At 41.0% G+C, this 27,829-nt stretch overlaps 1 protein-coding gene across 9 annotated transcripts in view; it reads right to left on the bottom strand.

Moving 5' to 3' along the window:
• SYNE1 (spectrin repeat containing nuclear envelope protein 1) overlaps positions 1-13,258 on the bottom strand; it is a 442,116-nt gene extending 428,858 nt beyond the window's left edge. For 8 of the 9 annotated variants that reach the window (XM_082474327.1, XM_082474328.1, XM_082474330.1 and 5 more), the window contains exon 1: positions 12,209-12,492. In XM_082474327.1, the coding sequence (XP_082330453.1) occupies positions 12,209-12,275 (67 nt within the window). In that variant the 5' untranslated portion in view covers positions 12,276-12,492. Of the gene's footprint in view, positions 1-12,208 lie in introns of all 9 variants that reach the window. The other variant, XM_082474323.1, reaches the window with a different exon arrangement.
• Between the last annotated feature and the right edge of the window lie 14,571 nt (positions 13,259-27,829).

The following is a 27,829-nucleotide window of genomic DNA, read 5'->3' as shown; positions in this document are numbered from 1 at the left end:
TATTTTGCAAAGTTGAGACAGACGTTGGCTACGCCCTCAACAGCTCCAGCTATTTGTAAAAAGTGCTCTAATTAGAGGTAAATACAAAGTGTAAGTTTTTATGTGAACTAAGCACACACTAAATATCAACGCTTTTCAACTCAGAACAAAGCTGAAAAGGCAATGCTTATTAATGAGCCATATAATTTTATCATGAGGAGAAAATTCCATAATTCTGGAGAAAGTCAGATAATCTAAGGTCCTAGTCCGATTTTGCCTTAACCAAATGCGTGACTTTGTACAAGTTGTTTAATCTTTAGGAATCTCAATTACTCATCTTTAAAAATCAGAGTTAGACAAGATCTTTTAAGAGTTCTCCCTCAAAAATGATAAGATTCTATAAGCCTGGGCTTCCCTGGTGGTGCAGTGGTTGGGAATCTGCCTGCCAATGCAGGGGACACGGGTTTGAGCCCTGGTCTGGGAAGATCCCACATGCCGCGGAGCAACTGGGCCCGTGATCCACAACTACTGAGCCTGCGTGTCTGGAGCCTGTGCTCCGCAACAAGAGAGACCGCGATAGTGAGAGGCCCGCGCACCGCGAAGAAGAGTGGCCCCCACTTGCCGCAACTAGAGAAAGCCCTCGCACAGAAACGAAGACCCAACACAACCAAAAAATAAAAATAAATAAATTTTTAAAAAATTAAAAAAAAAGATTCTATAAGCCTTTCAGGACACTTAGATTTCAATCATGGAGTGTTACCTAGGGAATCTAAAAACTGCAGACTTTTATGGGTAATGTTAAACAGACAAAGTGATATTTTTAATATAACTGGCCATCTTCCAAATATTTATAGATACTGATGGAGTTTTATGTGACCACTGCTATCATCATATTAAACTCAAAAAGTATGTCCAAGACTCAATGGTGTCATGAAACTGTTCTTTTTAAAAGTACAAAGTATCAAAAGAAAAAAATAAACAAGGCTTTAAAATACATCAGAACTACCACTCCTTCTTTGTCTGATTATTGTGGTGGTGAGCTATTATTTTGAAAAGGTGCTGTTTTATCACAAAGGTGAGACATGTATTTCATAGAAAACAGACATTATAAAACCAAATAGAAAATGTTAAAGAGTGCTATTTGTAAATGGGCAGAAGACCTAAATAGACACTTCTCCAAAGGAGACATACAGATGGCCAGTTGGCAAATGAAAAGATGCTCATCATCACTATTATTAGAGAAATACAAATCAAAACTAAAATGAGGTACCACCTCACACAAGTCAGAATGGCCATCATCAGAAAGTTTACAAATAAATAAATGCTGGAGAAGTGTGGAGAAAAAGGAACTCTCCTACACTGTTGGTGGGAATGAATTGGTACAGCCACTATGGAAAACAGTATGGAGGTTCCTCAAAAAACTAAAATTAGAGCTACCATATGATCCAGCAATCCCACTCTTGGGCATATATCCAGACAAAACTATAATTTGAAAAGATACACGCATCCCTATATTCATAGCAGCACTATTTACAATAGCCAAGACATGAAACAACCTAAATGTCCATCAACAGATGAATGGATAAAGAAGATGTGGGGTGTGTGTGTGTGTGTGTGTGTGTGTAATGGAATACAACTCAGCCATAAAAAAGAATGAAATAATGCCATTTGCAGCAACATGGATGGACCTAGAGATTATCATACTAAGTGAAGTAAGTCAGAGAAAGACAAAAACCATACGATATCACTTATATGTGGAATCTAAACTATGACACAAACGAACTTATGTACGAAAGCAAAACTGACTCACAGATATAGAAAACAGACCTGTGGTTGCCAAGGGGCGGAGGGGAGGGATGGATTGGGAGTCTGGGATTACCAGATGCAAACTATTATATACAGAATGGATAAACAACAAGGTCCTACTGTATAGCACAGGGAACTAAATTAAATATCCTATAATTAACCATAATGGAAAAGAATATGAAAAAGAATAAAAAAAGAGTGCTATTTGTATACACATGTTTCCAGTCTGATTTAACTATGCTTTATATTAGTTCATTAAATTCATTAATTATGCATAGGTGTCTACCTAGCATAATTATGAAAATAGAAAAGTATCATAACATTAGAACATGAAATGATCTCAGAATATTTGACACTTACTGTATGAGACCCATGAACTTGGCAATGCTTTCACAACTAAACGTTTTCATGCCTTTTGACTTGTAAACACAAAAGCCATGCACTCTTTAGGGATTTTTCACAACTTCACTGAATAAGATGAAGTCAAGAGATAAGAAATTTCCACCAAATCTTTTTATATGGCCTGTATCACGTTTCTTACAAATTTGACTGTAGTGCTACTAATTGTAGAACAGAGATATTAAAGGGATATAATTAGCATGAATACATCTAGAAATAAGAAAATAATTCCTAGTTTCTCATCATGATTATTCAGTACAACCTAAATGTTTTTGGTAGAAAACTGGATATTAAAATAATTAATAATCAAAATGATCTTTCCTTTTGATGAAATGTATAAGCAAGCTTCAATTCGCTAAGTGGCCATGAATGATTTTTTTGATAAGTTATTTTGCAACCTAGAAAGATAAGATTGTAAGTGATGGGAAGGCTCCCAGGCCTCCGGTATATTTAACCCATAGACCAGCTGATTGATTGTGCTCAAGTGCTCAAGGACTAGCTTTGTGTTCCGGTCAAGGAAGAGTTGAGATGAGGTGAGAGAGACAGTCCTCCTTTTATACAAGACTGTTCCAGATACAATTTTGAGACAGCTAAGGGCTCTCTTTGATGTTTTGCTTCCTCTCCTCTTCACCCTCTTCCACCTCTTAATTTTGCTTTTGCGGTGGCCCTCAGGGTCCGAAGTTCTCCAAAGTCTGATCTCCTACCAGTGCTGGCCTCATGGGTGTGTGACTTGGGTACTATATGGGGCCCTGCACCCAGATGGGCCCTATACCCAGACTGGCCCTACACATGGCTCAATGTTCTGCTGCATATTAACTGTTCTTAATAACTGTTGAACAAGGGCCCACACTTTTATTTGTACTAAGCCAAAATAAAAAATTACATAGCTAGTCTTGTCTCCTATCCATAATAATCCAGTTGATCATTAGCAACTATGCAAAATAATCTTGAAGGAATATGCACTAATGTATGAAAAGCAAGTTACCCCTCAATTTTCTCAGAGGTTGGAGTTCCTCATATATCTACTTATGACCTTGGCTTATCACTTCACTGCTCAAGAACTCTGTGACTTCATCTTCAAAATAAGAACATCAAATTATAAACAGTAAGTCACTTCCAATCTAAACAACCACACCAGTTCTATAAAACTGGGACCTGGGCTTTTAAGAATAAGGTGTTTTCAACTCAGGCAGAGTAAAAGATTACATGAAAATAATTTAGACCATTAAATGGTCTGCTAGCCTGATCAATTTACTTAATTACATCTGCGTGTTTTGTTGAAATTTCATTTATTCATTCATTTATTCATCAAACATATACTTACACATCATATCTATCACCCAGTTTATAAATTCCTTGTTAATTATCACATCACTCCAGTAGACTACAGCCCCACAAGGAGAGAAACCCCATATATCATATTCACATCTGTAGTCAGAGGACTTGGACACAGCAGGTGCTCAAAAAATATTTGTTAAATGCAGGCATGCACCATTGGATGAACTGAGTACCTACTACATGTCAAGTTTTGTGCTCAGTACTGGATATCTAAAGGTGACTAAGACAAGACCCCTACCCTCAAGGTTCGAATATTCTAATGGGACACGGAGAGAAAGAAACAAACCATGACAGACTGATATAATCAATACTTTAACAGAAGCATACTGAAAGTAGAGGACAAAGAAGAAGTCATTTCACTTTGGCTGGTGGCATTGGGAGAGTGGAGACAATGTGTTATCTGAGTCTTAAAGCCTGAGTCAAGTCTAGGTAAATAAAAAGAGAAAGGGGAGAGAGAGACAGAGAGAGAGAGAACATGCAAACACATGGAAGTGAGATGGAAATTAGCTTGAGGAAAACCAGAAGTGGTTCAGGGTGGTGGAAACAACATCATTTACAGAGGGTGACCAGAAACAAAGATAGGAAGTTAAAAGGAGCCACATAGGGAGATCCATTACGAATAATGAATTTATCTTAAAGGTTATGATGAGTCATTGTAGGCTTTGAAACAGGGGGAAAGACCCAACTGAAGTTGTATTTTGAACAATCTCTTTCATTATATCAGGGGTACTGTTTAGTTTAGCTCCCGGGTTTCTGGGTAAGAATTCTCCATTTTTCTCTTCAATATTAGAGCAATGAATGCTCATTTCAACCACAAGTGGATAAAAATCTGTGAGAACTCTCAGAAAAGTAAAGGAGCTGAAAAATGTGACCATGAGTATGTAATTAGTGTAATTCTTGGCAACATGAACACTATGGCCCATAAAATCATAAGAGCGTCAGCAACAATAACAAAAAAACCCACAAGATAAGCCCTGGAAATTTCAAAATTCTTCCCAAATCAGTAAACAAGTCAACAGTATAATAAAGAATAAATAGATAAAAGGGATTCAAAATGCCATGAGAACAATGTTGGTGACATGTGAGGAGAAAGGAAGCAAAAGAATGGAGAACAGCTGTATAATTCAAGGTAAATAATTTTTTTAAAACATGGGTGGGGACCAGTGTTTACTAAACATGAAAGATTAATATCAGCAGAGGAAGGAATTGTTTGTTTTTAATCCAAGAGGTCATTGTGAACAATGAGGAAACAAAAAGAACATAGGTTACCATAGAAACCATTTAAAAAAATACTAAAGCAAACTTCACTACATCCAAGGAATTTAAAATCTTACATAAACCATTTCACCTTGCCTCTGTTTGAGGCAGTTGTCAATTCCTCCTTCTCCCATTTTCATTCATTTATTTGAGGAAAACAAACAGAAAATTATGATTTGCCTATGCTCAGAATTATGGCAAAGCAGCATATATTCTTACACGATAACTTCTAGCTAAATGAGTACATGATTAACTGAATACTATGACGGATAATTGCTTAATTACAAAATGTCACGCAAAGATCAGGAACTATGTATTTAGGTGTGAATACCACATAAAAAAATGTGTCAATATTCTCATTAGCTCCAATTAGAAGGAAAATGTAAGAGAAAAATAATAACCTGGGGTGTGAATTGTTTCTATAAGGCTTTTAAGATATATCAGGAATATATCACATGACATTTAAAGTCTAGCACTTTTTCCCTTTATTGGTATCTATTACCTAAATTTTACATTCATGAAACTCTAAAGTTCACAGGCACCTGTGTGGCCTTCATTTTCTTACAGAGGCCAACCCACGGCCCCAGGTCTGACTCAACACAGGCGGAGTTAAATAGCTACCAGCACAATGACTGAAAGAGTTCTCCCAAATGCAAACGTAGTTTTCCCAAATTCAGTTACAGCATTTTGGGGAATGGTACCTACCACACCAATCTCGATGGAGGGGCAATCCCAAAGTCATCACAATGATTCAGATAATCCAAACACCTCGAATGTCATACTTTCATTATGTCCTAGAGGATCTAACTCAACAATGACCAAAGCAGTGAAAAGAGATGACACCGACTCCATAAAGACTTTCTCCAAAACAGGAGAGGAATGCTCTTAGTTTTGTTATGTGGAACGAGTCTAGAAAGATAAAGTCAAGGGGTGCAAATGGAGATTTACGAGGGAAGGAGGTGCACTGAGATGCAAGAGTCACACACAGGTGTCCAAAATGGCATCAGTGGACGCACCATTCTCACGAGGACAATCCTTCAGTTCATAGCAGGGCCCCCAACTCCACAAGGATGGAGAACTGATTAGGGCCTGAGTGAGAGCTATTTTATCCTTAGGATGCATTATTGATTGGGCTCAACATCAATACAGAATTTTATTTATATAATTAATTCTTAAGGAATTGCTCTTATCCAATTAACTTCCAAGAACCTTGCAACTCTTTAGGGGCAACGCACAGGACCATTCTTTTATTCTTCCAGAAATGATTTTGAAACTATATGCATCAACTCAGGCCTGATATTTAGATATAAAAAACACATAATCTTTTTATGTGCTATAAACATTGAAACCTGCACACGTAAAGAACGTTAACGGCATCAATACAATTGATCACTCCGCCCTTGAACTTTCTCCTTTGGCTGCCAGGGAAGCCTTCTGTCTTCTTTCTTCTGACCACATCGGCTGCAGCTCTCAGTCTCATATGTGGGGCTCTCCTCATCCTCCCGCCCCTGATGTTGGATGTTCTAGTTCTCAAACCTCTTTTCTATCTATTCTTATTCCCTGGGTGGTGTCAGCCCATCCCACAGCTTTAAATACTCTCTGTGTGCTTATGATTTCCAAATGTTTTTTTCCAGCTGTGTCTTCTCCCTTGATCTCTACAGTCACATTCAATTACTATCTTGGATGTCCACCAGGCATCTAAAATGTAACATGTCCCCCCAGAGCTCTTGATTTTCCTTCTCAACCTTATTCCCAACAGTCTTATATATTTCCTCATTTCCAAATGAAAAATGAAGGGGCCAACTTTCACTCCTCTCACACACCACAGCCAATCCATCAGCAAAATCTTTTGGTTTTACTTTCGAAATATACCTAGATTTTTACCACTTCTGTCTCTATCCACTGTTTAATATCTAGTCGAAGCCACTCTTATCTCTCTTCTGAGCTATCGAAGTTGACCCTCCTAGTCTCCCTGCTTCCACCGCTGAAAATCAGTCTGATATTAAGTACTTACATTATATTCACTCAACAATACTTATTAATTGTCCATATTAGGAAATGCACTGTGCTAGTCAATGGATAGGGCACTGACATGCATTTGACCCAATTTCTACCTTCAAGGTAGTTGACATAATTTCAGCATTTGTAAACTTTTGAGAATTTTGATTTAGCAGTTTTCTTTTTCTATTTGAGAGCCAATATTTTTACAGGCCTTTAAAAATCCTGAAGGCTTCAAGCACTTTCTCCATAATGCATAGTGGATAAAAGGCTCTGCAAAAGGAAAGGCTTGGAGGATAGGGCATTATACAAATGTAAATGATTTAATACATTTAATAGTAATAAGAACGTGTAATATATCTTTAGGAAGGAAAAATGTGTTTAAAGCATGACAGTTACAAAAACAACACACACATCTGAGGGGTCAATACAATCACCCATTCAGACTGGGCAGGTGTCCTTAAAATGATTTTATGGTCAAAACCCAATTTTGATTAAAATTCAGATAAAGATTTTTTTTAAAGAAAGCAAATAAAGTAGGAGTCAATTTAACTGGTTTCTTTCTTTGTTTTATCGTATGTTTTGACTAATCTCATCTTCGATTCCTTAATTTAGGGATCATGATTTATCTACTTGTTCATCAAATATTTATTGAACTATGATGTTCCAAAATATCATTGTTTTGTGTTCAGTTTTGTGTTATATTTAAATTTGACATGCTGTCATATAATGTCTATTATAGGAAGAAAGAGATTAAGCCAAAAGGAGAATTTCAGCCTAAATATGATAAATGGATTTTTGACACTACTTTGTAGTTTAATAAGAAGATTCATTAAGTCAAAGCAACAAAACTTAATCTTTAAAGCACTATCAAAAATCAGAATCTTCACAAGATGGCAAATTTTTCCTACCAATGCTTATTTGATGTTAAGCTAAAAGAAAATTAAGTCTTCATTAGTTATAGTTGTTTATTCTACTTTTCAGTAAGCTTTTTTGTTAGTCTGAGGGTTTTTTTTTTTTTTTACAATAAAATGGATTTATAGGAAATACTACATTTAACCAAAAAAGTTCAATGTTGATCATAAAAACAATTTTAGGGGAAGGCCATGATTATTTTTTTTGAACAGTTAGCAAATTTCATAGATATATCTCCAAGAGTAAATGTTTACTCCTTTCCTCATTTGTTTCTCTTTGATTTTATTCACAACGTTTAAAAATCAAAGTTTAACCTTGCAGTCAACAATCCTTCTTTTTTATTAAATTGATCTCTATGTGACACACTAGCCTGCCCATTTGAGTCTTCTCTGGCATTTACCACCTGCTCCGTAAGGTTGCATGGATGCCACCCTGCCTTGAAATAATCAACACTGATACTTTAATCTAAAAATCCTAGTAGATGATCTTCAAATGAAAAAAATGTAATTGATAAAAGTCAGTTAACAAACCCTTTTTAAGCAAACGTTATGTAGAAGCACTATGAAAAATGACAAAAGCCTTAACCTCTTGTCACTATCTTAAATCTGAACAGTTCAACATTTATTTTTTTAGATGTGATTTTAAACTAAAAAGACTCCACAAGCCACCTGTTAAATAGATTCCCTTAGTAAGCCTTTAAAAGCAGAAAATGTATATACTAATCATGTGCATTTAAAATTTAAAGCCCTGTATTATGCCAGTGTCTAATATTTGCTTTTATTTAAATATTTAAATATTAAATTGCTTATATTTAAATGGATGAAAGTTACAGAAACATTCATTCTTCTTAAGAGCAAACAAAACTCTGCATTGCAGTCTGTCTACTCATCCATAATTCAGGATCCCAGCCTAAAACATTATGCCCAAACAAGTACAAATATTGGCAAAGGTGAAATACTGAACTGCTACAGTAGCAGCTAAGTTATGTAGCAATCTATGTGTGTGCCTTAATTTCGTAGCACTGGAAATAAAAACTAAAAGCAGAAAAACAGTCAACAATTATGGTTGTAAACTAAATAAGCAAGAGAGGAAAGCCAAGTTGCCATTATTCAATGTTACATGCTTTTTATTAGTTATGCATGGAGCTGATATGACAATAAAACCCAAGGGGTGGGGGGGGGGGGAAACGTTAGTTACGTGGATTATCTAACCAGGCAAAGAAAAGAGGATTCTAGAAGAATGTTATTATAGAGTTGAACTTTGAAAATAGCAACTCTGGTTCTATTTAAGTTAATAAAAATTTCCTGTTCCTCAAATAAATTCCCTCACTTGTCTTAATTATCTGGGTAATAATGCCAGCCCTCCGTTTACTAGGACCTTGGTCCCTGGTTTGGAGGTTCTAGCAGGCAAGAAAAGTTACTCAATACCCTTGGCAGAAGACAGGTCTCCTCTGGCTGGCTGACTCTTGTTTGGGTTCAAAGCCTCAGTAGGATGCACAGTGAGAGCTGAGATGAAGAGGAGGCCTTGCCAGCTGAATCGGCAAAATTAACCCAGCAGATCAATATGTTAACAGACAAATCCGCAGATCATCTTTCCTTCCAGCCCTGTCATTTGGCACTCACTGTTGCAGGCCAGATGTGCTGCATCTTGTACAGACCTTACATTTTGTTGTCACCAATTACCTATTTCATGACATAATTGATGCTAAAAGTTAATGATAAGTATCTAGGGCTCAGGAATTTTCTCTCCTTCTGAATTGTAAGGGTTATTGTTCTAAATTTGTCAAGTACCCTTAGGACATGTTATAACTCTTTCTTATACTAGAAAGGAAAAAAATTATACAGTAACTATAGTCTCTTCATTATGTAATAAAGTTACCTGCTTTATACAATACAGAATATATAAAAACGGTTAACATTCCTCCCCAAATCTGCATGACTAGCCCAATTTGCAACAAACTGTCAGGCCTGTGCCTTCTCATCCAATTTTCTTCCACGACAATCAGAACAGCTGACCATATGACAGTATTTATAGCTTTTAAAGCACCTTTTGTCTATTACGTCACTGAGCTTGACAACAATCTTGAGAGGGCTGAGCAGGGTGAAAACAGTCCACATTTTGCAAGTGGGGTCCCTAAACACATAGATGCTAATTAGGACATTTACCGTCACAGGCCTAGGGTGCGGGGAGGGTGGGACTCCAGGGCTTTCCCCCACTCCACCCACCTCTCAAGCAAAACCATCTGTACATCCATGAAAACAAACAAATGAACAAAGCACTGAGCCATCAGTACCCTTCTCTCTCCTCTCACCCCTAACCATCACCTTAATAAAAAAATTTTTATTGATGTATAGTTGCTATGCAATATTATATGTTATTACAGGTATATAATACAGTGATTCACAGTTTTTAAAGGTTATACTCCGTCTATAGTTATCATAAAATATTGGCTATGTTCCCTGTGTTGTACAATATATCCTTGTAGCTTATTTATTTTATACATAGTAGTTTGTACCACTTACTCCCCTACCCCTATATTCCCCTCCCCACTTCCCTCCCCCCACTGGTAACCCCTAATTTGTTCTTGATATCTGTGAGTCTGCTTCTTTTTTGTTATATTCACTAGTTTGTTGTATTTTTTAGATTCCACATATAAGCAATACCCTACAGTATTTGTCTTTCTCTGACTTATTCCACTTAGCATAATGTCCTCCAAGTCCATCCATGCTGCTACACTACGAAAAAATAAAATAAAATAAAACAAAACACTGAGGCATCAGTACCCTTCCCTGTCCTCTCACCTCTAACCATTACTTTAATAATAGAATTTTCATTCAAACCAAAATAAGTATAAAGAGTAGAGTGCTGGTAGGACCATAATCTGATTCTGAATTAAGTGTTTCAAACTTACTTTCTACACCTTTCCTTTGTTGTCAATATGTATCTTATCCACAGAATTTTCACATTTAATCACTCAAAGGAAAATCTGCTTCATTACCTAAGTATCTTCCCACACTTTTGCAAAGGACCCTAAGTTTCTATCCCATCATTTTGAAGCTGAGGTTACTGGGGCACAAAATGGTTCAGTCATTTGTACCCAGGCAAACGGCAAAGACGGGCAAGACAGAGTAAAGAACTCCAAGTTCAGTGTTCCATCCACCCAAGTAAAGATGTACAACTTAAATTGGAGATCCTTGGCAATGGGGAGACCCAGTCAAAGGTTTTTCAGCCTATGGAGGAGATTTATGCCCACATATTCAGCAAGGATCTGGTCTTTTATCCAGCCAGGTTCTTTCCATAATGACGAGTGCGATTTTTCAACAATCAATGGGAAACAAATGCCGCTTGCACTGAGGCATCACAAATCAGCCCAGGCAGATGAACATGGGTGGGGGTCACGTGACTGCAGGAGCTTCAGTCAAATTGGTGGTCTCCCGTCAGACAAAGAAAAACACCCATTCCCACTGATAGCCTGATTTTCTATAAATGGGAGCATGTTCCGGGTCATGAACAGCCAGAGGTAAGAGTTTGGTCTGTATTTGAAAAGTGCTTAACTGGAAATGACTGCTCGTGCGCATATTAAATGCATTATAAGCCAGGAAAGTGGGGCTGTGACAGATTAATATGATGGCTGCGGTGCAAAGTCACATGCTCAAAAGCCAAGCTACAGTATTATGTTCAAGCTCTCTTGACAAAGCCTAGGGCAAAACACTGCTAAGTATGGACAGTTTTATATCCTGAAAATAGCCATTTGAAGCCTGAGAGAAGTAACATGACGACTGTGACAAAAGAAGCAATATTTTCATATAGATGTAGATGCTTTTTTTTTTCTGGTTCAAGGAATACACATATTAAAGAATTTAAAAATTCACACTTAGGAATTCATCTATGAGCTGCCATAACATTTCACTGTCAACTCTCTTGTGTAAAACCATCTGGTGCTGGAGAAAGGACACAGGTGAAGGACGGGGTTCCAGGCCACACAGGGCCACTAGCCATTAATCTCGTCAGGTCGTGACACCCCTCTGGGCCTTTCTGCCTCTTTTTGCTTAAAGACTTTCTAGAGGTCCAAGAGCTTTCTCGCTGGGGTAAGTAAACCACTGGTTTACTTATTTGACTGTAGCATATAGTTATTTGTCCACCATGGTCATGATATCCTTATCAGGGCCTTATCATGGTGCTATATTGTCACTGTTTATTGAAAGACAGTTTGCCGATGACTCAGTTCTCAGCCAGACACTGAACTGAATAGCCATTAAGGTCACACTAATGCAGACACAAAACCAAAAAAGGAGCTCTGTCTTTCTTCTACTTAAAGAAGACAGCATCTTAAAATAGCATGGACTAGTTTGAAAACACTAGGATAAAAGCCATCGTGGTGCTATTCCTTACTGCAGCGTCATAAAACTGAATAAAAATTCAAGCAAACCAAAGAGAATCTGAGGTAAGTCAGCATTTAAAATTTAAAGCATATGAGAAAACAAAACAAAAAACCCCTCATGTTTCTGCCCCTTACCTTGCAGCCTTTGCATCACGTTGGCGATGTCCCGAGAAGCCCGCGAGGCTGTCCTGGAGGCTGCCATGGTCCCACCTTGGCATGGAACCACCACTGGAGACTCTTGGCCTGACGCAGTGCAGCCCTAGGCCCCTCCAGAAAACATACTTGAACTTCTTCAGTTCTATCGAGTCATGGACGAATCCCAGGCACTCACAGCAGTCAGCGAAGAGATCTCCCAGAAATCCAACCACTTCTTTTTCTTCTTTTGCTTTAAGACTGTCCTCTTAAATGAACTCAGGAACCTGAAAACCAAACAGAAAAGGTTCAATATTTTTAAAACATCTATATAGGTCACCTGAGTGCAAAAAGTAGAGCTATCTTTATTCAATTTGAAGAGATGATTCATCTCTTATTTCTGAAGTGAAATAACTAATGTAAAAATACTTATAAACTATAAAGTAGTAGGCAAATATGAGGAATTCTCATGGTACTTGATAAACACATAATCAAAACATACACAGTAAAATTGGTTGCTAAAAGGAGAAATGTTCACTTTTTTCCACGTTTTCTTTTTAAACTAGACCTTTTTCTTTGATCTATGAAAGTGAAAGTACCTATATTCAAAACGCCGGTTCTATTTCCTAATATTCACAGGTTCTCTTATCTGGGCTATTTTAGCCTGCTTTGCACACCTATTTTGCTCTGTTGTGTTTGTACACTTTTTAGGAATGAGATCAGATCTTAGCTCCTAAAATTTGATGAATTGAAACAGGATAAATATAAAACTGTTTCATTCTAGAAATCCAAATTTCAAATCTTGTCATTTTAGAAGACAAACGGGTTTGATCTAGCTTTTCCCTCCCCATGGAAAGATTCTAAAGTAAGTTGGAAGGCTGGGGTGGGATGGGGGGCTAACAGAGAGGACATTTTCCTTCTAACCCCTTTCCTTCCTGTATTCTCTGCTTTGGTCAAGTTTAATTCATCATGCTGGACTGGGGGAGGTAAAAAAGAGATAAGAGAGTAGTTGATGAAATCTTGACATGGAGACATGTACTTTGAACATGAATTTCCTAATCCTAGGGTTAGCCAAAGAGGAAAGAAGAGAAAGAAGAGGAGGGTGAAAAATGTACCCAGAGAAAGAAATTTAACCAAGACACCAAACCAAGGGGGCTTATGTGAGCATGATACTTTTACAATTCATACTCATCTCTGGGCTATGATGATGAAGGTGAAGAAAAGAAACAGGGCAGGGGCAGGGGAGGATGGCAAAAGCAAGACTGTAAAGAAAACACAGCGCATCTATGTGTGTGGTCCACCTTCATCTATGGGATGGTCCAACTTCGGCAAGGAAATAAGAGGCGTCTATGAGGGCTATCAAACATTATAACGTGAATGTGTGGTCATAAAACTTGTATTATTTGTGAAGAATTGGTTAAGTAATACAGTGTAATTACAGATTACAACTGACTTTTAAAATGGCATTAACACTAGTATATACTGGTATCTAGTTAGATTCTACGAATAAGCTGATAACATCTTTTTAGACCACTACCTCAAAAAGGATGTAAAACATTGCACACTGCTGCTGCCCTGCACATTTCTGGGGCCAGAAAGGGTGCACTGGCCACTTAGGAAGTTAGGGGTCAGTGGTGCAGTGAATAGCACTGACTGGTAAGAAGGCAAAGACAGACTTCTCCTGGCCGCTTGCAAAGATACAGGAAGTAGGACCCAGTACTTGGCAGCTTCTAGGCTAGAGAGGTACCTCTCAGTGGGTGGTTCACCCAGGGATTCTCAGAGGAGAAATAATTACTAATGGCTGGCCCTCATGCCTCAAAGCCTGCAGCCCAGCCGGACTGGAGCCATGCATCCATTAGCAACCTTCATGTCCTGGGGAAAAACATTCCACCAGCCCACATACCAAAGCTACCTGAATTTGAAGACTGATAGACAGTGAGACGTGCCTAAGGGATCTTACAAATGGCTCCCCTCAGCTGTTAGAAAGTTAGGTTCTCCAAATGCAAGAACACAGCTTTCTGAAACCTAGCTAGCAGCTACATATATACTAAGTAGGGATGAGGGAAGAAATTCATTTTAATTTAGCTACCCCATGCCAGGCCCTGCTCAGCACTGGAGTTCAGATGATTAAGCCGTGGCCCCCACCATCAATCAAGAATTAGAGAATTAAAAGAATTAGAGAATTAAAATCAGAGAATGGCCTATGAGCCATTACATTGCAGATCACCACCCTCCTCCCTCTCCTAGTTCACATTCACGTTCACAACAGAGTAATCCTGCAATACCTCCCTCTCTCCCTCCCTCTCTTTCTCTCCCTCTTTCTTTTGATGCCGCAATAAACTCAGAATTCCTCTGCCTGTGTCCAACTTTAGCTGATATACCCAGTCTTACTTCCACAGTATAACTAACACATTCTGAGCGTCAGAGTTCAAGGCTGGGGCAACAGGATGAATATGATACACAGCTCACTGCTTGAGGAGCTTAGAACACAGTGGAAGATATAATATAGAAAAGATATTATAACAAAACCATGGGTACAAGCAAATATAGATACGAAGGATACAAAGGATGGGCACTAAACCAATTTGGAAGTTCTGAGAGTGTCCTGAGAGGGAGCTAGCCCCTGACCTGAGCCGTGGTAAAGGGGTTAGAGGTAGTCAGGTGAAAAATACAAGATGCATTCCAGGCAGGATGGATAGCTTGAGCAAAGGCATGGACACAAGAAACAGCATGATTTGTAGGTAGAACTGCCAACAGTCAGTGAGGGACTCTACCAGGTGACATTCTGGGGCTGAGGCTGGCAAAGGAGGGGGCAGCCAGATGGCTGAGCCCTGTGTGCTCTGCCCAGAAGCTGGTCCTGAGTCTCCAGGAGGCAACAGGAAACCTTGAGGGATTTTGAAGCTGGACGTGACCACATGTAATTGAGATTATTCTAGCTACATTTTTTTTTTTAAGTACATTGCTCTTTTTTTTTTAAATTTTATTTATTTATTTTTGGCTGTGTTGGGTCTCTGTTGCTGTGCGCGGGCTTTCTCTAGTTGCGGCGAGCAGGGGCTACTCTCCCTTGGGGTGCGTGGGCTTCTCATTGCGGTGGCTTCTCTTGTTGCAGAGCACGGGCTCTAGGCACACGGGCTTCAGCAGCTGTGGCACACGGGCTCAGAAGCTGTGGCTCGCGAGCTCTAGAGCGCAGGCTCAGTAGTTGTGGCGCACGGGCTTAGTTGCTCCGCGGCATGTGGGATCTTCCCGGACCTGGGCTCAAACCCGTGTCCTCTGCATTGACAGGCAGATTCTTAACCACTGCGCCTCCAGGGAAGCCCATTCTAGGTACATTTTTTAAGGGTGTATTTGAGGTTGACAGCTCAAAGTTCCAGGAAGATCTGTTAGGAAGGTATCTCAGGGGCCCAGGTGGAAGATGATGAGAGACTGAAACAGGATGGTGAACGGAGGGTAAAATCCAAACAAATCTTGAGGAGGCAAAACGTGCAGGACTTGGTGACTGGGGGGAGACAGGGAGTGGGAGGTGAGGTAGTCAGGGTATCGTGAGTGACTCTCAGGGCTCTGACTTGAGATTCTGTGGGCCACGGCGCCATAGGCTGAGCTCAGCAGTAGAGGAGCTATGCAGGTTACTATTTCCCCAAACTCTGCAGTTCATACCCTCACATCCTTGCTGAACAGCATCTTAATTATCCCTCCCCACGCTCAGCTGAGCAAATCCAAAGGCTCGCTGGACCCAGCCCAGGACCCACACTCTGCGCGAAGCCACCGCTCACACAGCAGCACACTTTCAGCAATTCCCTCCATTCCTCCAGCACCAACAAGCCACACTGTGCGAAGTAAGACCTGTCTTATAATCCTTACCAGTTAGTCTTATCTCCCTCTAACCAGACCGTGAACATTTTGCAGGCACAGACATTATAACTCTTACTGTTTCGACATCCCACCCACTGATATTAACTAGATCCCCGAACACATCCTAGCCCCCAGTACCTATTTTTGTTTTCTTGAATCACTTTCACTTTCAATCCTTTGCCGGAGTGAGTCACATAAGTGTCTAATTTTACATTTAATTATTGTTTCCTCTATTCATCACTAAACTATGAACGTGTAGTTTTCTTCAGGACCACCCTCAGAAAACTCCTTCCTCCCCGCTGCAAAAGATGTTGATGCAACATCCTTCCCTTTTTAGACATAAGGTTAAATATCTTGCTTTCACCATTCATGTACACACATATTTCCTATTTTGTGAAATTACGATATTCTTGCTTTTTACTGATACTTAAATTTAAAGGGCCATGTGATTTGATAAAAATTTCAAATTAATCAGACAAAGATAATAAAAGGAGATTTTTACAAGATATGTGTTCTGGCTGTTAGAAGATATGAGTTTGGACTTAGCTTGGTTCTGACCAGCTGGATGATTTTGAGCTGGTTCTGTGTACGGAGGTCCTCAACAACCACCTGACATGGGATCACGGTAACGGGAAATGCACAGACTCTGGACTGAAAAAGACATGGAGCTGAGTCTTAATTCTGCCTCTTCCTGTCTATGCGGGCATGACCTACAGAACTAGGACATGAAGGGAATGTCCAGCACCGTCAATGATCTCACTAGTCCCAGGCTAATTAAGAGTTTTTAATCAGGTGCAGGATATTGGGTGGGGAAGGGGGGAGGAAGAGAGGGGGAGGGATGGGAAGGGAGACTTAGGGAGACACTGATAGGTTGTGTGCCAATTAATAGTCCTTGCACCATCTTCTAATCATGTCCAGAGAAGGAACTAAGATTACAAAGCAGCTAATTATACCCACCACACCTAGCAGAGAGGTAAGATTCCTGTATTTATTATGTCATACAGCAAATGTATTGAGAAACCACGTGTAAAGGACACTGGTACTGAGTAAATAGCAGTGAACAAGACAGATAAGCCCCTCTTAGAGTTTATGTACCAGAGCGGGGGATCATACAAACAATATGACAACAAAGTAGGTTGCGTATCGTAATGGAGAAATCCAGGGTACTGTGGGCGCAAAGAGAATACCCAAGCACTACCATCTGCTGCATTTATCATGCGGGATGCAGAGGGAATTTACAGTATCTGCTATCTGGGATTCTCCTATCTGAACAATGTACTCTTCTTAACACCAACACCTGTGAAAAGCACGGGAATGAATCATCACAACTTGACTTTTCCAGTCTCTAAGCAGAATGGACAACTGCCTGCTAAAGCAGTTTCCTATCTGTGCTATTAAAAAGGAATACAGTAGGAAAACACTAGAAGAAACACTGGTAAGCCACAAGGCTACATCTTCAAGCAATGCAACTGAGGTTTTTAATATTAGGAAACTGAAGCAGAAAGTTCCAGCCCCTGCAACAACCAGAGATGATATGGCTCATTTCTAGCTGAAAACGATGAACTGAGACCATAAAACGTAAACCGATTCACAACCCTATGAAGTATTACTTCATTACATGTCTAAATATGTCCAATAGCACTCCTATTAAAATCCACTACTAAACAAAAATTTTAAAAGCTAATGAATACATTTCAACCCCCCTTCTATCTAAGTCCTTTGCTGGAGTGAGTCACATAAGCGTCTAATTTTACATTTAATTATTGTTTTTCTCTATTCATCCTTTAGTAATGGTACTAATTAATGAATGCTAAGATGGCTAAACGGTGGGGAAGAAGAGGGACATCCCTGCAGTTAATACAAAAATATTACTGATGCCTGTGTACGGGCTATCAGTGAATAGTGCTGGTAATTATTCACTCAGGAATTTTACAGGGTAACAAATAAAAATTGGTCCTTTCCCTGGAAGAACAAGAATATGTAGAAGTAATCAAAAGATGAAGTACAGAGCTGATCAGCGTGACAGATACTATGTCATGATTGAACATTTTTTTGTAAGCCTGGAGTATACATCTTGCCCAAAGATACCTGCTACCTTCCTCCCGTGCTTTGCTAGAGTCTATACTGCACTTCGTGCCACACATGAGTTCTCACTGGTTTAGACCACAAGGAAGGACACGTTTAACACATTTCAGAGAAGGAGATACGCAGACTTCCTCAAAGGGGAGCCTTGGGTCCTGCACGCCTGTCTTCAGACCACAGGGTGTGACTGCTGTATCTAGCGCTGGTGCCGTCTGCCCTGGGGAGAAATTGCTACCAACCTTGCCCAGTCACGGGTTTCTTACATCCGGTTTCAGTGACACCTCCCTTCATCTCCAAGTAGCTGTGTGGGCTGCATAATTATCAGAGAGCAGGTCCTACTGTAGCACCCTCCCCACTTAGCACAAGCAATTCTTGAACATTTTTAAATGATAAACTACCTTTTCTCAATCCTTACTCCTTTGCACAGAAGAATCAAGTGGAAAGAAATTCTTACGTGGGGGATGGGGACAGAAATAAACCAGTTTGTGAAAAAATCATTAGTTAAGACAGATAAAGGTGAGGCTATAATGTAATAACTGAGCAAGTATTTTCAAAGGCTAGCAATATTATTATCTGAGTCAGTCTGAAGATGTGCCTTTATCTTCAGCCTGAAATCTATTAAGCTAGTGTTGATCTGGCACATTTTGTTCTAAACTTGCCACAAAGTAATAAACAGACTCAAAAGTGCAAGAAAAAAACAGATAACGTTTTTTATTACACTGTTCTGGTGATGTCAGGAACTTTTTACCCATCCTATTAATCTTTTTCATCATGGAGAACAGCAAGCCTCTCAAAGAACAATCCTCATGACTCATGGTTAAATCAGCATTTTACGCAGATGTGGGTCATATTAATAATCTTTGCTTAATTGAAAATTATTATACTTTCTCATCCACAAGTCTGGCTCCTGAATACAAACGCTTTCTTTGGAAAAGTAGCTCTCAGATGAAGACAAAAATAGATACCCATTTGAACTCTCTTAATATTTACAGAAAATTTTCAGAGGCATACAGGTTTTCTACCCCAAACTGAGAAGCTCAGAAATGAACATTCTGGGATGCTAAGACCGGTTTCACAGCTGGTGTCTTTTTCTCCCCAGGGTTGAACCTGACTCTATTTGTGGAAGAGGGCCTGAACTTGCAGCCTCCAAGCTCTGTTATCCCAGGCAGCCCGCTGAACCCCGTTTCCCAGCCGGCTTTCTTTCCTTGATGGCTAACAGCTGCTTTATTTTGCATATTTTCCTGCCCTTTGCCATACACCTGCCGCTCTGTGAACCACCATTTCACAGAACTCCCTCCGGCAGTGATGCAAAATCTGTCTGAAACGTGTCTTTCTGGAGAGGAGATGAAAGTTATCTTGCCCTCTAGCGTAGGGTCCGCCTGCCAGAAATCGCAGGGCGACAGCTGGAGTAGAGTCTGAAGCCCCGGCCTCCGCAGTTCTTCAAGCCCCGGGCCTTGCTACCCATTTCCCCTCCCCCAGCCCTTCCTAAAATAGTCGGCAGTGGAGGAAGGGAGGCTCCTGGAATTTGTTCAACGCCCTACATCTCCCATCTGATAGTAGCAACAGTCTCGACCATCGCAATAAGAGGGTGGCTGCCTTTTTCTTCTGCATCACTGGACCCCAGAAGAAGTGCCACAAGCGGAAATGACAACTCAGAGGGGGGATATTAAAAGGGGTATCTACGCACGAGATGCAAGGAGGACGCTCCCCACCTCCGTCTCTCCTCATCCTTGAGTATCACACACGTACGCACACCACCGCCACCATCACCATCCTCTCCCTCCCATTAAGCACGCACGACCCCGAGCACGCACGTACAAACTTGCTTACAATTTGTCTGCAATTTGTGCTGCTTGCACCCATATTCTCTCTCTCCTTCCTCTCTCCCTCTCTCCTTCCCTTTACCTTCTCTCTCTCTCGGGCTCGTTCTGGTTCCAGGTAGCGCAGCGAGCGCAGCGGCGGTGCCGGTGCGCGCTCTGGGCCGGCCGCGGTGGCGGGAGGCGGGGCGCGCGGTTGCAGGGCTGCGGGGCGCCGGGCGGCCCTGGTGACCGAGTGCAACACGCCGGGCCGGCTCCCCGCCGGCGGCGGATCCGCGGCCGCGCTCCCGGGCCCGCTCGCACACTCTCTCACTCCTGCGCCCAGCTGCTCGGCGGCTCTGCCCTCCCTCTGCAAGCGGTCCTCCTTCCGGGTGCACCCTGGGGGTTCAGGCCTCCTCCCACTCCCCCGCCCCCGCACTAAAGCTCCCTTCGCGAAGGTCGGCTAGGCGGGCTCAGCCCCCAGGCAGGTTCCCGGCGCGCCCCGTGCGCCGCCACGCCCCTCCGCGCGCCCCGCGCCCGGCTCCAGGATGCGCTGGTCCCCGGCAGAGCCAGGGGCGGGGACCCGAGCCTCTCTCGCCCGCTTCCCTACCTCCCGGAGAAGCACGGCCTCCAGCGTCTCTCCGCAGCTGCAAAGCCTTTCCGTGAACCTCTCTCTCCGGGAGCCTTTCCACGGGGTCCACCTCCCGGGGGGTCGAGGAGGAAAGAAATGGCCGAGAGCGCTGGGAAGGAGATTCGCTGCCCCGGCTTGCTAACTTTGCCTGGGGTTTCCACTGCCCGGCTGACCTTTCTGAGCAGAACCTATCTTGAAAGGCTGGGGAGGTTCCCTGATGGTCCCGGGAAGGAAGTGGTGCGGTTCAATGAGGACATTCCTCTGGCTCCTTTTAAATCAACTTTCAAAAAGATCTTAACGGCTGACCTTTTGGCTGTCAAATCAGTAGCATGTAATTTTAGGGAGACTGGTCAGACTATAGATTTTTGTTCTTGTGGTTTATAAGGCTTAGATTTCCTGAGAAGACACCCGACATCTGAATCGTATTTATTCTTGGTTATTCGTTAAGATGACGCTGGAGAACTACCTTCAGGTTCTTCCCTCACGCTCTCTGTGAGGCTTTCATCACAAGTCCTTCTCATGGTGTAGAGGAGAGTCTGGGGTTGCCTAGTAGCCTTCGGAAGAATTTATCTTGTTGTGGTTTTATGGTTTCCAAGCAAAGTCAAACATAGTCTCTCTTCACCAGCAACGAAGCCCAAGTCCAACAGGATTGTGGCAACTCAAATAATCGAAGCTATGTTGCAAGAATCTTAATAATAATTACCTTCTCGAATTTTCTATCTGAAAATAGTTCTTCCTATTCTCTACATTTGCAGAATGGAAGGATGGGGCTTTAAAGTGGATGAAGTTTTTCTTTGCCTCCTGCCTTTGCCTCACTTGCTGCCAACACTCCACTGATTAGTTTTGCATTTTCTTCAAATTCTCTTCCTTTTGGATTCCATCAAAATAATATCTGACATGAATCTGGTAAACTCACCTGATGTGTTATCTTTCCTTGTGTTTACGTATTTCAGAGACCAAAGAATGAATCTCTAAGTACAGCACTGGTTGCCCTAGGGAGTCGCGCCTGGAGAGGGGCTGTTTGGGATCACTCTCAACATATCCTGCCTCTGCCTCACGGTGACACTCACCGTGGATGCCCAGAGCTCCTTGTGGAGATAACCGGCCAGAGCCTAGTGGGGCCAGTGAGCTCCCTCTGCCTGGGTGGGACCAGACTGAGGTCCAAGCTGCAGGCCTGCTACTCAGGAGGAGAGGATATGACTGACTTCTTCCCCTCTGTCTGTGCTTTCATCCAACCAACTCAACCCACCAACTGAAACTCCCTCATCAGACTTAGCTGCTCTTCTCCCAGGCACAGACAGGCAGAAGCCTAGGGCTGTCTGGCTGGCATTGGTTGCCTGATGAACTGAATGTCCACTCTCAGCTCAATTTTATCCTCCACAAAAGGACTAAACACATCATCGACTTTTGGAAGAGGCTTGTCTTTATTTTTTTTTTTTTCTTTCTCCATAAACCCCAGGGAAGTGTGTTGTAGCTTCATTTATTCAACAACTATTGTTTGAACACCTACCATATACTGAATATTGTCCTAACCATTGGAGCCACAGTGGTAAGTAAAAGTGGACCTGGTTCCTGCCTTCACAGAGCTTCCAGTATGATCAGGATGAGAGACATTCATCAAAGAACCACACAAATTATTATAAAACCTCAGCCTCCAAGAGAAGGAAAAAAAAAAAAATGAGAGCCTTCAGTGAAAGGAATTAATTTAGTTTAGAGATCAGGAAGACTTTGCTAAGGAAGTGACCTTTGAACTGTGATCTGCAGGAAAGACAGATAGGTTGGGGTCTGGAACAGCGCTCCAGACAGAGCGCACAGTGTGCAAAGGATCAATGGAGGAAACGTACATGGTGCATTCGAGGAAGTGAAGACCAGTGTGGCTGCAGAAGAGAAAGCAAGGGAGGGGACAGGAGCTACACGGGGAAATGGGCCCCTTGAGACCCAAAAGTGAAGCGAAGGGCAGATTGTGTAGGTCTTAAAAACCAGCCCGAAGAGGCGGGTCTTTACATAAAGCCTTTACAGTGTTCTCAGTAAGTGGTGCAATATGATTACTTTTATGTCTTAAAAATTTCCCTTTGGCTACAATGTGGAAAACAGATTAGAAGTAGGGCCAAAATGGGTAAAGGTGGACCAGTTCGGAAGTTGCTACAGTAATCTTTTAGAAAGATCATAGCCCTAATTATTAGAGTGATGGTGATGGGAAAAGTGCATGGATTTGAGGGATGTTTAATAGATAAAGTGTATGGGACATAAGGTCCTGGGTGGCAGAAGGAAGTCAGAGTAGTATAGTGGTTAAAGTCTTGGGTTTTGAAGTGAGAAAGGGCTACGCTTGAGTCTCAGCTCCATCATTAACTACCTGTGTGATTTTTAGCTAGCAATTTAACCTCTCACAAGTTCAGATTTCACAAACCTGTAATCAGCATGATAACAGCATATCTCACTCATAGGGCTGTTCTGGGGACTAAATGAGCTAATAATGGCAAGTACTTCATACTTCAGAGCCTGGCATGTGGTCAGGAAACACAATATAATTAGCATCATTATTATAGTTATAGTTATTATTACTATTATTCTCGATGTTTCTGAAGTTGGCACATAAAGGGACTACTGACTCTACTTTGCAACAGGCTGATTGGGCTAGAGCACCAGTTTCTGAGAGCAGCAAAATATAACCAGGGGGCCATCACAGGTTGAGAGACAGCGGTCTGGGGAGCAACCTGATTTCCTCCTCCACGGACCCCAAGGTCTGTCCTCCTCATCTGTCTCCTCTTCATACCCTCTGAGTTTACACAGAATCCTATTCCTTTACATCGTGGCATCTGGGCCCCCAATACCTCCTCCCTGAGTTAATAGGAAGTGGCAGAGAACAGCAAAAATTGCCGCTTGATTTTAGTTCAGCGTTATCCCAATGGCTGCATCATTGTGTTCTATATATTTGTAAAATAAGTCACAGTGCCCATATGAAATCAGCAAATAATCCTTTATATGTCTATCCTTTCTCTTTTATGTAATTGTGTTAACACCATGGCAGAGATTTACCACATTTAAAAATATGTTGTCGATTTATCAAAAGCAGCAGCCCAGAGTCTTACAGAGGTGCATCTTTATGGGGATGAGCCCACGTGCAATTCAACAAGCAGGTCTCGTCTTCCACCTCTCTCCATTAGTCTTAAGTCCCTTCAAAACAAACTTCTATGCACAGGGCAGGGAAACTAAACAAAATGGCTCCTATGTTTCCAAGGTAAAGGGGCTTTGTATCGTCATGGTCTGGACGCAGTCAGTAATGGTTTGGTTGGGTTAGGCAGCCCCTTACTTGGTAAATGCCTCTGCTGGAGTTCTCACAGTCTGCTAACGAAAGAGGAAAGACAGACAGGGAAGGAGGGGCTTACCTCTCCTGGCCAGGAAAGCTCAGGAGGATTTGGGGTCCAAAGAACTAGGATTCAACCAAATCCTCCAAAATGCCCCTTTTGCAATTCTCAATAAGGGCCATGACTTTCACATGAGAGGTTCAGCAAGGCTCTGAATTCATCTTACATTATAAATTTGCAACCTGCAACAACACACCTTAGGTCTGATTTTTGGCTCTGTCAACATTGTAGCTGCAAGGGTAAGAGCCCTAGAAGCTGGCTGGGTCTCTGACCATGCCTTGATCCAAGATGGTAAAGTTTCTGAACTTGTCATTTGCTTTTCTTTATGGTCTTCATTGTCAGAAGTAGCTGACACACCCCATAGTTCTTCTAGTTCTCTTTCCTACTGTAAGGTTCCACAGCAATAGCCAAATTGGTCTCCTAAATTCTTGTCTTCAGTAGGCCCTTAATTTCGGGTGTTAATTTCTTCTCCACTACTTGCCATGTCTCTTTGGAATTCTATTTTGCATTGGAATCGTATCATCACCGTATGTGAACCCAGGCAGGTCAACTAACCAACTTGAGATTCTCATCTTTGAAGGTCTGGACCCAGACATGGCATGAAATATTGTGTCATCTAGGATTCATTAAAGAAAAATCAAAACAACATGAGGATTTGAAACAGGGATATAGGTGTTCAAAGTTTTTGATAAGGCTAGAGAGGTGACCGTTAGTATGGCGGCTTTTAGCTGTCATTGCACCTGCCATTGCAGGTGCAATTCAGAACTCAGCAACTCACTGCTGCCACCTAGAGGTCACGATGCTGCAGCAAATGGCGAGCAGCATCGCAGCTGCCTCTGCGCTGACTCCTGGTGGTGGAGCTCGGTGCCAGCCACTGTAGAACTACTGTCATTGCTGCTGGAGGGACAATTTCTCTATGTCCCATTTGCCTTCCAAATCTCATGTAAGAGCATTGGCAGAATGCACATTTCATCCACCCTACCCCGCCCCACCCCCAGGAAAGAGCCTGGGAAAGGTAATCCTCAGACTTCGAGCCCCTGAGATACAGGGAGAGAGAGCATAGCACGGATTGTTAGTGAAGATTGTTTGCCAGTGAACGGTATACAGTACAAACACAGACTTGGGGAGAAAAGCAAGCATGTATTCAAATTAAAACTCATAGTAACTCCAGTTTAAAACATTAGGTCTTTTTAATCTCTTTTAACTCTCATATTGATATTATTTTAGAATTTTACATGTTAGGATTTTAAGACTATTTTTTAAAAGAACACACACACAGAACTAGCATTGCCGATGAATTTTATGATGACATCATTGACTACCCAGTGTAGTCTTCTTGTCACTTTCTCCCTATGGTTCCTTCAGGAGCTGTTCTTAGACCACTATTGTCTCTCCCCTACTTTAACCATCCACTCCCATGATCATGGTCTTGGTCTTGTCATTATCAAAAATAACAATTATTTGATACTGATCATCTCAGTCGTTAACACTCCACTCTTCACCTGCTCTTTTGTTTCCAGCCCACTTATTCTTTTGCTTCAATTCAAATAATCCCTCAGCTGAATAGAACCTTATAGCCATTGATAAGCCACTGCCAGCCTTTATGATGCCTTTGTATTAGAGAGGGAGCCTTCTGCAAGATGCTTCAACTCCTTCTTTTGGAGACTATTATAATAGACCATTTCTGAAGAAGTAAAACTGTCACTGTTTGCAGATGACATGATGTAACCGAAAGTGGGGTCTGGCTGCCCGCCGCTCAAAAGCCAATAAAGAGGCAAGGTTGGTGGAAAGGAAAGTTTACTTTATTCTGCATGCCAACAATAGTGGGGGGAGGGCAGACACCTGTCCAAAGGCCGACTCCCCCTGACTGACAATCAGTGGGCAAGAGCTTTTGTAGGTGGAGGGAGGGGGCTACATACAGAAGCAGCACTATCAGCTCTGACAGTCGTCTTGAAGTTAATCATGAGGTGGTCTGATCAGCGTCATCTTGATTGTTTTAAGTACAGTTACTCTTCAGTTCCAGGGTCGGTTTGTTCCCATTTTTTTGAGGCCGGTTCTTGGAATTGTGACAGCTTATGTCATGGTTACAGTCTGGTCATCATGTAGTTAATTTCTTCCACCTGGCGGGGGTTTCAGTATCTATAACACAGCTCACAGGATGTGGCTCAGAATATTACCTATAGCCCTTGAGAAGGAACTAAAGGTCCTTGACTATGCTTAATGACTAAATTATTATTATTTGGTCTCCTTTGACTGTTTTCCTTTGTTTCTGTATTTTCTCATTTCTCTGATTAAACTTATTCTTTGGCTAAAGTTTTTCCACAGACAAAAGGCAGGCTGAGGACGTGGGGTAATAGACCGTAGGACCCTGCTCCATTTCAATGATACTATATATAGAAAATCCTAAAGACACCACCAAAAAAAACTGTTAGAACCCATCAAAGAATTCAGTAAAGTTGCAGATACAAAAATTAATCTACAGAAATCTGTTGTTTTTCTATATGCTAACAATGAACTATTAGAAAGAGAAATTAAGAAAACAATCCCATTTGCAATTGCACCAAAAAGAATAAATACCTAGGAATAAATCTAACCAAGAAAATAAAAGACCTGTACTCAGAAAACTCTACGACATTGATAAAAGAAATTGAAGATGACAAAAACAGATGGAAAGATACACTGTGTTCATGGATTGGAAGACTTAATATTGTTAAAATAACCATACTACCCAAGGCAATCTACAGATTCAGTGCAATCCCTGTCAAAATACCAATGGCATTTTTCACAGAACTAGAACAAATAATCCTAAAATTTGTATGGAGCCAAAAAAGATCCAGAATAGCCAAAACAATCTTGAAAAAGAAGAACAAATCTGGAGATATCACACTCCCTGATTTCAAACTATACTACAAAGCTACACTAACAAAGGAGGATGGTACTAGCACAAAAACAGACCCATAGGTCAATGGGACAGAATAGAGAGCTCAGAAATAAACCCACACTTATATTGTCAATTAATCTATGACAAAAGAGACAAGGATACACAATTTGGAAAAAGACTCTTCAATAAATAGTTTGAGGAAAACTGGACAGCAACCTGCCAAAGAATCAAACTGGACTACTTTTTCACACCGTATACAAAAATAAAGTCAAAATGGGTTAAAGACTTAAATGTAAGACCTGAAACCATAAAACTCCTAGAAGAAAACAAAAGCAGTAAGCTCTTTGACATTGGCCTTAGCAGTATTTGGAGGGATATATCTCCTCGGGCAAGAGAAACAAAAGCAAAAATAAAATGGGACTACATCAAACTAAAAAGCTTTTGCACATTGAAGGAAACTATCAACAAAACAAAAAGGTCGTCTACTGAATGGGAGAAGATATTTGCAGCATTATTTACAAGAGCCAAGATATGGAAGCAACCTAAGTGTCTGTGGATGGTTTAATGGATAAAGAAGATGTGGTATATATATATACACAATTACTGGTCATAAAAAAGAATGAAATCCTGCTATTCACAACAACATGAATGGACCTAGAGGGTATTATGCTAAGTGAAATAAGTCAGACAAAGAAAGAAAAGTACTGTATGGTTTCACTTATATGTGGGATCTAAAAAACAAAACAAATGAACAAACATAACAAAACAGAACAGACTCATAGATACAGGGAACAAATAAGTAGTTGCCAGAGGAAAGAGAGTTTAGGGGATGAATGAAATAAGTGAGGGAATTTAAGAGGTACAAACTTCCAGTTACAAAATAAATGAGTCACAGGGATGAAATGTATAGCATGGGGAATATAGTCAATTTTATTGTAATATTGTAGTGTGGGATATAGGGTAACTAGATATATCAAGGTGATCATTTTTAATGCATAGAAATATTGAATCACTATGTTG

The sequence above is a fragment of the Balaenoptera physalus genome (genome assembly GCF_965194825.1).
Source record: "Balaenoptera physalus genome assembly, chromosome: 9".
Classification (NCBI taxonomy): Eukaryota; Metazoa; Chordata; class Mammalia; order Artiodactyla; family Balaenopteridae; genus Balaenoptera; species Balaenoptera physalus.
This window is presented reverse-complemented; position numbering and strand designations above follow the sequence as displayed.